At 39.4% G+C, this 14622-nt stretch overlaps 1 protein-coding gene across 3 annotated transcripts in view; it reads left to right on the forward strand.

Annotated features, from left to right (window-relative positions):
• The window catches only part of Rabep1 (rabaptin, RAB GTPase binding effector protein 1), a 113509-nt gene that overhangs the window by 29548 nt on the left and 69339 nt on the right, over positions 1-14622 (forward strand). For all 3 annotated transcript variants that reach the window (XM_046424999.2, XM_046425001.2, XM_046425000.2), the window contains exon 2: positions 11647-11775. In XM_046424999.2, the coding sequence (XP_046280955.1) occupies positions 11647-11775 (129 nt within the window). The remainder of the gene's footprint in view (positions 1-11646; positions 11776-14622) is intronic.

The following is a 14622-nucleotide window of genomic DNA, read 5'->3' on the forward strand; positions in this document are numbered from 1 at the left end:
TATTGAAGGCTATCATTGACACTAATTAGTTTGTTCATGATGCTGTGAAATACATGGTATAAAAGAAAAGTGTGAGCTGGAAGTCTAAGCATGGAACTGAGTCAAAATCATGAGATTGGAAGTGACTTCTGGTCTTCTGTGGCTACATACAAAGGTACCTAATCACTCTGCTTTTCTTTTTTTTATTTATTCATTACCCCCCCAATCCCCCAGGACTAGGGATGTGACTTGGTCATACAGTGCCTTGCATGTACAAGGCCCAGGGTTTAGTCACCAGCACTAGGGATGAGAGTGGGCTGGAAGATGCACTTAATACTTATTCCCTCTCATCAAGTGATGAGCTGCACTGCCTCAGGACTCTGCCAACAAGTTACACACCCTTCATCTTGGACCTTCAGGAGCCAAAATAAACCTCTCCTTGTTAAACCTTAAATACTACTAGTTTAATAAATGCTCATAGTTTTCTATATGCAATGCTAAGTACTTGAACTATTATCTAATTATTACCATGTTAGAAAAATAATGCGGTATTTTGTGTGATGAGAGCTGTTTTCAGTTTGTTTTGTAGTTGCTTGCTAATGTGTTATACTTATTTGTAATTTTGCCTTTGTTCAGAATGATTGTTGATTTTTTTTTTTAAGACATGATAGTAAAGGCATTCTTATAAGAAGTAGTTATTTGGGTCTGTCAGTATTTATACAATTGTAGTATGTTAGAAGTGCTTGAGATATCCATGTTATTTAAAAATTAACAGCAAAAATAAAATGAGAATAAGGGAGTTACTTGGTATACCCTCAAATGGATCGTGATTCCTGGAATTGAAAACTGTCCTGAATCTTACAGAGAGCCAGTAAGATGTGTGGGTAAAAGCCAGAATGGGGTTGGGAGCAGTGGAGAAACACATTTAATTTTTGGCTGCAATTTTTTTTTCACCCTTTGGGTGGTACTGGGGCTCAACTGAGGAAGATTCTACTTCGAGTTATACTTTCAGTTCTTGTTTCTTTCTTTTTCTTCTATTCTTTCTTAATTTGGTTTGTTTTGCTTAATATGATATTCTCAAATTCCATTATTGTTTATTTCTTTCTTTCATTTTTTAAAATTTTGTATTGAGACAGGATCTTGCTAAGTTAAGCAGGCCTTGAAGTTTTGATTCTCCTGCCTCAGTCTCCTGAGCAGCTTTATTAAAGTAGTGTGCTGCAATTTTATTTTATTTTTTTGGGCACTGGATACTGACTCTAGGGGCACTTTACCACTGAGCCATATTCCCAGTCCTTTGTTTGTTTGTTTGTTTGTTTGTTTTTTGAGACAAGAGTCTCACTAAATTCTTAGAGCCTCGATAAATTGCTGAGGCTGGCCTCCAGCTTGCAGTCCTCCAGTCTCTACCTTCCAAGGCACAGGGGTTATAGACTTCTGCTAATTTTGTGTTGTGGTTTCATTAGCCTTGTTTGACCTAAATGTAATAATGTTGAATGGCAGGCATTTTGTGCAGCATGTCTGTGATTTGGTGGAAGGTAGGGATTGGGACGGGGATGTAGTTGTTAGGGAAAGAAAGAGGAGAGGCTCTTGTTTTTTCTTCAATTTACTTATTTATTTATTTGGTAATAGGAATTGAACCCAGGGGTACTTAACCACTGAGCAACATCCCTAGACGTTTTTATTTTAAGACAAGTTCTTACTAAGTTGCTGAGGCTGGCTTTGAACTTCTGATCCTCCTTCCTTAGCCTTCCGAGTCACTGGGATTATAGGCGTTCACCACCGCACCCAGCTGTTTATTTTAAATTGATAGAAAAATATTGTGTGTTTTTATCATGTGCAACATGGTGTTTTGATGTATACATACAGTGTGGAATTGTTATCTCTTTTATTCACTCCTCAGAGCCTCTCCCTTGCTCTTTTTTTTTTTTTTAAATTTTTTATTGTTGGCTGTTCAAAACATTACATAGTTCTTGATATATCATATTTCACAATTTGATTCAAGTGGGTTATGAGCTCCCATTTTTACCCCATATACAGATTGCAGAATCACATCAGTTACACATCCATTGATTTACATATTGCCATACTAGTGTCTGTTGTATTCTGCTGCCTTTCCTATCCTCTACTATCCCCCCTCCCCTCCCCTCCCCTCTTCTCTCTCTGCTCCCTCTACTGACATTCGTTTGTCCCCCTTATATTATTTTTCCCCTTCCCCTCACTTCCTCTTGTATGTACTTTTGTATAACTCTGAGGGTCTCCTTCCATTTCCATGCATTTTCCCTTCTCTCTCCCTTTCCCTCCCACCTCTCATCCCTGTTTAATGTTAATCTTCTTCTCATGCTCTTCGACCCTACTCTGCTCTTAGTTACTCTCCTTATATCAAAGAAGACATTTGGCATTTGTTTTTTAGGGATTGGCTAGCTTCACTTAGCATAATCTGCTCTAATTCCATCCATTTCCCTGTAAATTCTATGATTTTGTCATTTTTTAATGCAGAGTAATAGTCCATTGTGTATAAATGCCACATTTTTTTTATCCATTCATCCATTGAAGGGCATCTAGGTTGGTTCCACAGTCTAGCTATTGTGAATTGTGCTGCTATGAACATCGATGTAGCAGTGTCCCTGTAGCATGCTCTTTTTAGGTCTTTAGGGAATAGACCGAGAAGGGGAATAGCTGGGTCAAATGGTGGCTCCGTTCCCAGCTTTCCAAGAAATCTCCATACTGCTTTCCAAATTGGCTGCACCAATTTGCAGTCCCAGCAGCAATGTACAAGTGTACCCTTTTCCCCCACAACCTCGCCAGCACTTGTTGTTGTTTGACTTCATAATGGCTGCCAATCTAACTGGAGTGAGATGGTATCTTAGGGTGGTTTTGATTTGCATTTCTCTGACTGCTAGAGATGGTGAGCATTTTTTCATGTACTTGTTGATTGACTGTATGTCCTCCTCTGAGAAGTGTCTGTTCAGGTCCTTGGCCCATTTGTTGATTGGGTTGTTTGTTCTCTTATTGTCTAATTTTTTGAGTTCTTTGTATACTCTGGATATTAGGGCTCTATCTGAAGTGTGAGGAGTAACGATTTGTTCCCAGGATGTAGGCTCTCTATTTACCTCTCTTATTGTATCTTTTGCTGAGAAAAAACTTTTTAGTTTGAGTAAGTCCCATTTGTTGATTCTAGTTATTAACTTTTGTGCTATGGGTGTCCTATTGAGGAATTTGGAGCCCGACCCCACAGTATGTAGATCGTAGCCAACTTTTTCTTCTATCAGACGGCGTGTCTCTGATTTGATATCAAGCTCCTTGATCCATTTTGAATTCACTTTTGTGCATGGCGAGAGAAAGGGATTCAGTTTCATTTTGTTGCATATGGATTTCCAGTTTTCCCAGCACCATTTGTTGAAGATGCTATCCTTTCTCCATTGCATGCTTTTAGCCCCTTTATCAAATATAAGGTAGTTGTAGTTTTGTGGATTGGTTTCTGTGTCCTCTATTCTGTACCATTGGTCCACCCGCCTGTTTTGATACCAGTACCATGCTGTTTTTGTTACTATTGCTCTGTAGTATAGTTTGAAGTCTGGTATCGCTATACCGCCTGATTCACACTTCCTGCTTAGCATTGTTTTTGCTATTCTGGGTCTTTTGTTTTTCCATATGAATTTCATGATTGCTTTCTCTATTTCTACAAGAAATGCCGTTGGGATTTTGATTGGCATTGCATTAAACCTATAGAGAACTTTTGGTAATATCGCCATTTTGATGATGTTAGTTCTGCCTATCCATGAACAGGGTATATTTTTCCATCTTCTAAGATCTTCTTCTATTTCTCTCTTTAGGGTTCTGTAGTTTTCATTGTATAAATCTTTCACCTCTTTTGTTAGGTTGATTCCCAAGTATTTTATTTTTTTTGAAGATATTTTGAATGGAGTGGTTGTCCTCATTTCCATTTCAGAGGATTTGTCCCTGATATACAGGAATGCCTTTGATTTATGCGTGTTGATTTTATATCCTGCCACTTTGCTGAATTCATTTATTAGCTCTAATAGTTTCTTTGTAGACCCTTTTGGGTCTGCTAGGTATAGAATCATGTCATCTGCAAATAGTGATAATTTAAGTTCTTCTTTTCCTATTTTTATGCCTTTAATTTCTTTCGTCTGTCTAATTTCTCTGGCCAGTGTTTCGAGAACTATGTTGAACAGAAGTGGTGAGAGAGGGCATCCCTGTCTTGTTCCAGATTTTAGAGGGAATGCCTTCAATTTTTCTCCATTCAGAATGATGCTAGCCTGAGGCTTAGCATAGATTGCTTTTACAATATTGAGGTATGTTCCTGTTATCCCTAGTTTTTCTAGAGTTTTGAACATAAAGGGATGCTGTACTTTGTCGAATGCTTTTTCCGCATCTATCGAGATGATCATATGATTCTTATTTTTAAGTCTATTGATGTGGTGAATAACATTTATTGATTTCCGTATATTGAACCAGCCTTGCATCCCAGGGATGAATCCTACTTGATCATGGTGCACAATTTTTTTGATAAGTTTTTGTATCCGAGTGGCCAGAATTTTATTGAGGATTTTTGCATCTAGGTTCATTAGAGATATTGGTCTGTAGTTTTCTTTCTTTGAAGTGTCTTTGTCTGGTTTAGGTATCAGGGTGATGTTGGCCTCGTAGAATGAATTTGGAAGTTCTCCCTCTTTTTCTATTTCCCGAAGTAGCTTGAAAAGTATTGGTATTAGTTCCTCTTTAAAGGTTTTGTAAAACTCTGCTGTATACCCATCCGGTCCTGGGCTTTTCTTAGTTGGTAGTCTTTTGATGGTTTCTTCTATTTCCTCCATTGATATTGGTCTGTTTAGGTTGTCTATATCCTCCTGACTCAATCTGGGCAGATCATATGACTTAAGAAATTTATCGATGCCTTCACTATCTTCTAATTTATTGGAGTATAAGGATTCAAAATAATTTTTGATTATCTTCTGTATTTCTGAAGTGTCTGTTGTGATATTGCCTCTTTCATCCCGTATGTTAGTAATTTGAGTTCTCTCTCTTCTTCTCTTCGCTAGCATGGCTAAGGGTCTGTCGATTTTGTTTATTTTTTCAAAGAACCAACTTTTAGTTTTGTCAATTTTTTCTATTGTTTCTTTTGTTTCGATTTCATGAATTTCAGCTCTGATTTTCATTATTTCTTGCCTTCTACTTCTTTTGCTGTTGTTTTGCTCTTCTTTTTCTAGGATTTTGAGATGAAGTATGAGATCATTTATTTGTTGGTTTTCTTTTTTTAAGGAATGAACTCCAAGCAATGAATTTTCCTCTTAGAACTGCTTTCAATGTGTCCCATAGATTCCGATATGTTGTGTCTGTGTTTTCATTAATCTCTAAGAATTTTTTAATTTCTTCCTTGATGTCTTCTATAACCCATTGATCATTCAGTAACCTATTGTTCATTCTCCAAGTGATGTATTCTTTTCCCTTCCTTCTTTTATCGTTGATTTTCAGTTCCATTCCATTATGATCAGATAGGATGCATGGTATTATCTCTACTCCTTTATATTGTCTAAGAGTTTCCCTGTGACATAATATATGATCTATTTTTGAGAAGGATCCATGTGCTGCTGAGAAAAAAGTGTAACTGCTTGATGTTGGGTGGTATATTCTATATATGTCAATTAAGTCTAGGTTATTAATTGTGTTATTGAGTTCTATAGTTTCCTTATTCAACTTTTGTTTGGAAGATCTGTCCAGTGGTGATAGAGGTGTGTTGAAGTCTCCCATGATTATTGTATGGTGGTCTATTAGACTCTTGAACTTGAGAAGAGTTTGTTTGATGAACATAGCTGCACCATTGTTTGGAGCATATATATTTATGATTGTTATGTCTTGTTGGTGTATGGTTCCCATAAGCAGTATGTAGTGTCCCTCTTTATCCCTTTTGATTAACTTTGGCTTGAAATCTATTTTATTTGATATGAGTATGGACATGCCTGCTTGTTTCCGAAGTCCATATGAGTGATATGATTTTTCCCAACCTTTCACCTTCAGCCTATGTATGTCTTTTCCTATCAAATGCATCTCCTGTAGGCAGCATATTGTTGGGTCTTGTTTTGTGATCCATTCTACTAGCCTGTGTCTCTTGATTGGTGAGTTTAAGCCATTAACATTTAGGGTTATTATTGAGATATGGGTTGTTCTTCCAGCCATATTTGTTTATTTATGTTACTAAACATGGTTTGTTTGCCTCTTTGATTATTTTCCCCCCTTTAGTGTCCTACCTCCCACTGTTGGTTTTCATTGTTATTTTCCATTTCCTCTTCCTGTAATGTTTTGCCAAGGATGTTTTGAAGAGATGGTTTTCTAGCTGCAAATTCTTTTAACTTTTGTTTATCGTGGAAGGTTTTAATTTCATCTTCCATCCTGAAGCTTAATTTCGCTGGAAACACAATTCTTGGTTGGAACTCATTTTCTTTCAGTGTTTGAAATATGTTATTCCAGGATCTTCTAGCTTTCAGAGTCTGTGTTGAAAGATCAGCTGTTATCCTGATTGGCTTACCCCTAAATGTGATCTGCTTCCTTTCTCTTGCAGCTTTTAAAATTCTCTCCTTATTCTGTATGTTGGGCATCTTCATTATAATGTGTCTAGGTGTGGGTCTCTTATGATTTTGCACATTCGGCGTCCTGTAGGCTTCTAGGATTTGGGGTTCTGTCTCATTCTTCAAGTCTGGGAAGTTTTCTCGTATTATTTCATTGAATAGATTGCTCATTCCTTTGGTTTGAAACTCTGTCCCTTCCTGTATCCCAATGACTCTTAAATTTGGTCTCTTGATGTTATCCCATATTTCTTGGATGTTCTGCTCATGGTTTCTTAACAGTCTTGCTGAGCTGTCTATGTTCTTTTCAAGTTGAAATACTTTATCTTCATTGTCTGATGTTCTGTCTTCTAAGTGTTCTACTCTGCTGGTAGTATTCTCAATTGAGTTTTTAAGTTGGCTTATTGCTTCCTGCATTTCTAGGATTTCTGTTTGTTTGTTTTTTATAACCTCTATTTCCCTGTATAGTTGATCTTTTGCTTCTTGGATTTGTTTATGTAATTCATTGTTGAAGTGATCTTTCATTGTCTGATTTTGCTGTCTGATGTCTTCCTTGAGACTCCAGATCATCTGAAGCATGTATATCCTGAATTCTTTATCTGACATTCCATCTGCTGCAGCTATTACCTCTTCTAACGTTGAGTTGACCTGCAATGCTTGTGGTCCTTTCTTTCCTTGTCTCTTCATACTGTTCGCGTTCCTTTCTACTTGGTGAAACTGTTGTGCTATTGAATTTTCCCCCTATATATTTATATTGGTCTTGTACAGTTGCAAAGTCTCCCTCGCAGGTGCGGGCGGCGGCTCTGTCCCTCTGCGGGCCGCTAGGCTTGTTCTGTTGGTGGTCACAGTTCTGTCTACTTTGCAGGCGCAGGCAGCGGCACTGCCCCTCTGCAGGCCTCTGGGGCTGTATTGCCAGTGGGTCGCAGGCCCGCCTACCTTGCAGGAGTGATTGGAAGCTCTGTCCCGCCGCGGGCCACTGGGCCTTTTCTGTCGGTAGTCACAGTTCCACCTACCTGGCAGGCGCGGGGGGTGGGGGGAGGCTCTGCCCCCCAGCAGGCCGCTGGGCCTGCTCTGTGCGTGGTCACAGTTCCCTCTACCTTGCCGGTGCAGGGGGAGGGGGCGGCTCTGCCTCTCAGCAGGCCACTGCTCCTCTTCTGCTGGTGGGTCGCAGGCCCGCCTACCTTGCAGGAGTGATTGGAAGCTCTGTCCCGCCGCGGGCCACTGGGCCTTTTCTGTCGGTGGTCACAGTTCCCCTACCTGGCAGGCGCGGGGGGTGTGGGGCGGCTCTTCCCCTCAGCAGGCCGCTGGGCCTGCTCTGTGCATGGTCACAGTTCCCTCTACTTTGCCGGCACAGGGGGAGGGGGCGGCTCAGCCTCTCAGCAGGCCGCTGCTCCTCTTCTGCTGGTGGGTCGCAGGCCCGCCTACCTTGCAGGAGTGATTGGAAGCTCTGTCCCGCCACGGGCCACTGGGCCTTTTCTGTTCGTGGTCACCGTTCCACCTACCTGGCAGGCGCGGGGGGTGGGGGGGCGGCTCTGCCCCTCAGCAGGCCGCTGGGCCTGCTCTGTGCGTGGTCACAGTTCCCTCTACTTTGCCGGCGCAGGGGGAGGGGGCGGCTCAGCCTCTCAGCAGGCCGCTGCTCCTCTTCTGCCTGTGGGTCGCAGGCCCGCCTACCTTGCAGGAGTGATTGGAAGCTCTGTCCCACCGCGGGCCACTGGGCCTTTTCTGTCGGTGGTCACCTGGCAGGTGCGGGGGGTGGGGGGTGGCTCTGCCCCTCAGCAGGCCGCTGGGCCTGCTCTGTGCGTGGTCATAGTTCCCTCTACCTTGCCGGTGCAGGGGGAGGGGGCGGCTCTGCCTCTCAGCAGGTCGCTGCTCCTCTTCTCCTCCCTTGCTCTTTTTTCCTCCTTTCTTTTTATGGTACAGAGGATTGAACCCAGGGTGCTTAGCCACTGAGCCATGTACATAGCCACTTTAAAAAAATTTTTATTTGAGACAGGGTCTTACTAAGTTGCTTAGGACTTAGCTAAGTTGCTGAGGGTATCTTTGGACTTGTGATTCTTCTGCTTTATCCTCTTGAGTTACTGGGATTACCAGCATGGGCTGCCAGGCCAGGCTCCCTTCCCTGTTTTTGCAGTAATTAAGAGCTACCAGTAATAATAAAGTGTTAAGGCTCATTCCTGTAGTCCCAGTGATGGTGAGGTTGAGGCAGGAGGATTGCAAGTTTGGGGCCAACCTCAGCAATTTAGTGAAACCATGCTTGTCTCAAAATATAAAAAGGACTGGGGATATAGCACACTGGTAGAGCATCCTCAGTTCAATCCCTAACACGAACAAATAAATTGTTTGATGGATTCGTTATTTATTTAGCTGTTGTAATTTAACGATAAAAATACCAGCAGAGATAAAGATCCCAGAGAACAAATTTCCTTCATGATTTTACATGGTAAAAATAACATAATCTGGCCAGGTGCCAGTGGCACACACCTGTAATCCCAGCTGCTCAGGAGGCTGAGGTAGGAGGATCTTGAATTCAAAGCCAGCCTCAGCAGTGGTGAAGTGCTAGCAACTCAGTGAGAGAGACCTTGTCTCTAAATAAAATACAGAATAGGGCTGGGGATGTGGCTCAGTGGTTGAGTGCCCCTGAGTTCAATGTCCAGTACCAAAAAAAAAATTAAAAAAATGTTAAAAAATCACATATTTTCTCCTTCTGATATATTCCCCATCTCTCTCTCTCAACAAGTTTTTAAGCCTTCATATGAGGTCATTGCTTTAACCTGAAGACTCTAGATATTTGTCCCTCACAATGACTCCTTAACTGTAATGATATATAACTCAAAGCAGTGGTCATTTCCTCATTTTGCCATGGGTTATATTAATAATGATAAATTTAGTGAGGCTAGTTTGTTATGGAAATGAATACCGATTTTAGTTTTTATGTATTATCAGAGAAGTGTATACCCTCATTGAAGAGAACTTTGCAAAGTATAGAGAAGCAAATTATGAGTCATAATTCTATTATGTGTAGATATATCATTCATATTTTTCCTAGTCTTTTTTTCTATGCATTATAAAATTAGCTCTGAATTAAATTGAACAATGGGCTGGGGAGTAGGTATGCCTTCAAAAATAATCTCAGATCTTGGTAAAAATTATAGGCAAGGGCTGGGACTGTAGCTCAGTGGCAGAGTGCTTGCCTAGCATATGTGAGGCACTGGGTTTGATCCTCAGCACCACATTAAAAAAAAAAAAAGACAAAGGCATTCTGCTCATCTATAACTATATTTTTTTAAAAATTCACACAAATCATTATCCTAGGGTAGTTTATAGTAGGGAACTTAGACCTCTTATCCAAATAATTAGTGGCTAATTAGTACTGATGGATATCTCCTGAAGGGATTATGGTCTTAAGGTTGGGCTTCAGTTGGAGCAAAGGAGGAGGTCAAGAGTATGTTCTTCAGCCAAAACGGTCGCTGGACTTGGCCAGAGCAGGCAGTCATTTAATGAGTTTTGGCCAAATTTAAAGTCCCTATGACAAAAATGTGTCCCAGACCCTGCCACACCATGATGAATGGTAATTTGAAAACCATGTAATCTTTAGTGTTTTTGAGATTTCATACAGAATGAACAGTTCTTTATTCTTCCTATTTGATTTTGATTTCAGAATACTGTTAATGAATTTCTTTGAAACTGGAAAAATAGTTCTGACTGGTATGGCTGCTCCAATCAGGGAACCCATTAGATTTTGTTTGTAACACTTGAGAGAAACAGGAACTAGCAGTATTGGCAGTGGGCTTCATTGTAGGATAATTACCTTAAATAATCCAATACTTAATTTTAAAAGTGAATTTGTTACCAGATAAGGTCTGAGGAGATCCCCAGAAGAGAAAAAGGGACCTCAGCTCAGTTCTGGCAGGTTCATAGAATGGGATTTGAGGGTACACACATTATTTGGAAAGCATGCCTTATGTGGTCGTATATGCCTGTAATCCTACTGACTCTGGAGGTTGAGGCAGAAGAATCTCCAGTTTGAGGTCAATCTCAGCAACTTGGTGAGACCCTGTCTCAATAAAAAGGGGTAGGGGTATATAACTCAGTGGTAGAGTGTCCATGGGTTCAATCCCCAGAATCAAAAGGAAAAAAGGAAAGCAAGATTTATTCCAGAAAGCAAGCCAAGGTGTGCCAGTATTCCAAAGTGAGCCGTTTTTGGGGGTCTCAGGCTTCCTTTATTTTTTTGGTACTGAGGATTAAACCTAAGCACACTTTACCACTGAGTTACATCTCCAGGCCTTATATTTTTTATTTTGAGACAGCATCTGATTAAATATCTTACGTTGGCCTTGAAATTCAGATCTTCCTGTTTCAATCTCTCTAGTCACTGGAATCACAGGTGTGTGCCATTCAGCCTGGCCAGGTTTCTTTCAAAGGAAACCTTGAAAATGGGGAATATGAAATGTGTAAGGGAGTGGTGTCAGCCTAATGATTGTGGAGCACAGAGCAGGTCGTGGTGGTCTGATTCTTAGAATCTTCAGACTGTACCCATATCATGGGTCTCTAACAATCTCTCTGTAAGCTTCTTTTAACTTGTCTAAAAATATATTCTGTAAGCAATAAGGTATATAAGCACTAATTAACTGGACTTACAGTAGTTTAAGATTTATTGGACCTGTTAAGAATTCAGGCCTGCAAGAAAACAGATGAAGGGGTGAAGGGAAGGACATTTATGGAGTTTTTAGATTTAAAGCTATAGGCCTTCTTTCTTTCCTTGTTTCTGTCCTTTCTACCTGTTCGTGTTTCTTCTATCCTACCTCAAGTTGACATTCTGCCAATTGTACAAAAGAACTTTGGAAGCTATTTTGGGATTTGGCTTTATGTGATTCTCTGTTTATATGCTGTTTTACTATACATGACTCATTCACAGTTTGTTTATTAAGTTTAATAGAAGTTTTAAAATGAGAATTTCTAAGAATATAGTAGATCTTGGGAATAGCTTGACTACTTGTTCCATGTATGGCATTGTTTGGTTGAAATACTAATTTATTCTTGTTACTTAATTTGTAAACAAAATTACTTGTTAACTTAGTTTTTTTTTTTCCAGTTTCTCTTCAGCAACGGGTAGCAGAATTGGAAAAAATTAATGCAGAATTTTTACGTGCACAGCAGCAGCTTGAGCAAGAATTTAATCAAAAGAGAGCAAAATTTAAGGAGCTATATTTGGCTAAAGAGGGTAAGTTTATAAAGTCTCCTCCAAACCCTCAAGCTAAAACTGCCTTTAAATGTTAAGTTTTTTGGTAGTACAGTGTTAATTTTGTCATTGCATAAAGCTTGATTTTATGTGTACTTATAACAAAATAATACTATTGAAAAGGCCTGATGTGGTGGCACACTCTTGTGATCCCAGCTACTGAGGAGGCTGAGGTGAGAGGATTGTAGGTTCAAGGCCAGCCTCAGCAAGTTAGTGAGGCCCTAAGCAGCTCAGTGAGACCCTGTCTCAAATTAGAAAATAAAAAAGGGCTGGGGATGTCGCTCAGTGGTAAAGTATCCCTGGGTTCACTCCCTAGTACACATCCCTTCCCCCCGAAAAAAAAACAAAACTATTTAAAGGTTAGGGTTAATAATGAAATTGAAAAACAAGTGGAACATGCATTATTTTTATTTTTTTTCTTGTTTTCTGATCTTAAGTGTTGATACTTAATCCTGAGACTTGACACTTTCAGTGCTCTTGAACACTTGAGGTATATCTCCAGGACCGTTGGCATTCTAATAATAGTTTTTAATCACGTTATATCAAAACTGACATTTCATGGAATTAATATGACAAATGTTTGGTAATTTTTCAGTGAATACTTAAGTATCTACTCTGAGACATTGTACTTAGGTGCTGGGTATACAGAAGATGCAAGATTCATATAGTTCTTTAGTTGGATTGAATTTAAGTGAGGAAAAGAGATGTAGACTAAATATGTGGAAAGTGTATAGGTAAATATATGAAAGAACATGATAGGGGACCTAATTCAAAAGGTTGGGATATTGACTTATAGCAATATGGATATAGTTTCCATGTCCTACAGACCCAGGGCTCTCAGAGTGTTATTGTAGACAGCATTATCAGCATCACCAGGAAAAGTTGTTAAAAATGCTCAATTTTGGCAGCGCACAGTGGTGCACACCTATAATCCTAGCAGCTTGGGAGCTGAGACAGGAGGATCGCGGGTTCGAAGCCAGCCTCAGCAACAGTGAGGTGCTAAGCAACTCAGTGAGACCTTGTCTCTAAATAAAATACAAAATAGGGCTAGAGATGTGGCTCAGTGATTAAGCGTCCCTGAGTTCAATCCCCAGTATCCCCCCAAAAAAATATGCTCAATTTTGGGGTCCCATCTCACATTTTCTAAGAACTGGGATTAGCATTAGGTTGGTGTTTTCTACAAGCTTTCCATAGTGATTTAGATGCATGCTAAAATTTTAAAACTGCTTTAGTCTAGAACAGTGCTCTCAAACTTTAACTTGGATAAAAGTCACCTAGAGAAACGATTAACCACAATATATTTGGGTGTGGTCTAAAATTTGTATCTATTAAGCTTTACCACTGAACTATATCCCGAGCTCTTTTTAGTTTTTGAGACAGGGTCTTGCTGAGTTATTGAGGACCTCGCTAAATGGTTGAAGCTGGCCTCTAACCTGGGATCCTCCTGCCTCAGCCTACTGGGTTGCTGAGATTATAAGTGTGAACCACCAACCCTGCTTAAGTTGATATTTAACATTTTTAAAGTTTACCCAGGCACTGTGGTGCATGCTTATAATCCCACTTACTTGGAAGCCTGAGGTAGGAGGATTACAATTTCAAGGCCAGCTTTGGCAATTTATTGGGATCCCATCCCAAAATAAAATAATGAAAAGAGCTGGGGATATAGCTCAGTGGTAAAGTGCCACTGAGTTCAATCCTCACTTCCAAAATAATAAATAAACTAATTATTTTATGTTTCAAAAGATATGAACAGTGCTTGTTACAGTAGCACACATACTAAAATTAGAATTATATATGGCTCCTGCAAAATAATTACTTGCAAATTCATGAAGCATTACATATTTTAAAAATATATGAAGTATACATTCTATCATCAGTACATAAAATTCAAATTAAAACTTCATGATTTGAAACATTTAGTGCAATCAAATCTTCAAGGAACAAGTAGTCTCAGTCTTTTCTCCTGGGTCAGAGCTATACAATTTATTTTGTGGGATTACTATAACCTTAATACCTAACAAGAAGCACTAATACTACTGTAACTGACCAATTTTACTTATGATCCTAGAGCTTAAAATCTTAAATAAAATTGATGTTAGTAGTGTTAAAAAACAGTATACTACTAGAAGTGCTTACTATGGATGCAAAAGTAATTTACCATTGAACATCTGTTGATATAACTGACTTCATTAGCTGATTAGCGGATTCCCTTGGATTTCCAGGACAAAAGACTATGTCATTTGAGAATAGTAAATAGTTTCACATCTTATATGACTTCTTTTCCAATATAGATTCCTTTTATTTATTTTTTCTTCATTTCCCCACTTTGGTCTAATGGTCCTGAACAGAACCTCAGTCTAGTGCTAAAATAAATGGTAAGAATGGACATCACTGTCTTGTTCTATATTAGGACGAAAGCATTCAGACTGTAAACATGGCTGATTTTAGCTGTGAGTTTTTCTAGATACCCATTATCAGCTTGACAGTTTCCTTCTATTCCTGGTTTAGTGTTTCTACAATGGAAGAGTTTTGGATCTTATAAAGGTCTTTGTCTACTGGAATGATTATGTAGTGTTTTTTTGTTTTTTTTTAATCTATTGATGGGTCAAATGCTGAACCATCCTTGCATTCCTGAGATATATTCCACTTGGTTATGCTGTGTTATTTTTTTTGGTGTGTGTTGTTGAATTTGATTTGTTGGTACTTTGTTGAGTATTTCTACATTCATATTTCTAAGAGATATTTTTCCAAGTTTCTTTGTTCTAAAGTCTTTTTTGGTTTTAATATCAGGATAATACTCACCTCAAAGAATGTCCCCCCAGTCTATTT

Source organism: Marmota monax, unplaced genomic scaffold, assembly GCF_021218885.2.
Source record: "Marmota monax isolate L192 unplaced genomic scaffold, Marmota_monax_Labrador192_F-V1.1 WCK01_AAM20220418_F8-fsc00218, whole genome shotgun sequence".
Classification (NCBI taxonomy): domain Eukaryota; kingdom Metazoa; phylum Chordata; class Mammalia; order Rodentia; family Sciuridae; genus Marmota; species Marmota monax.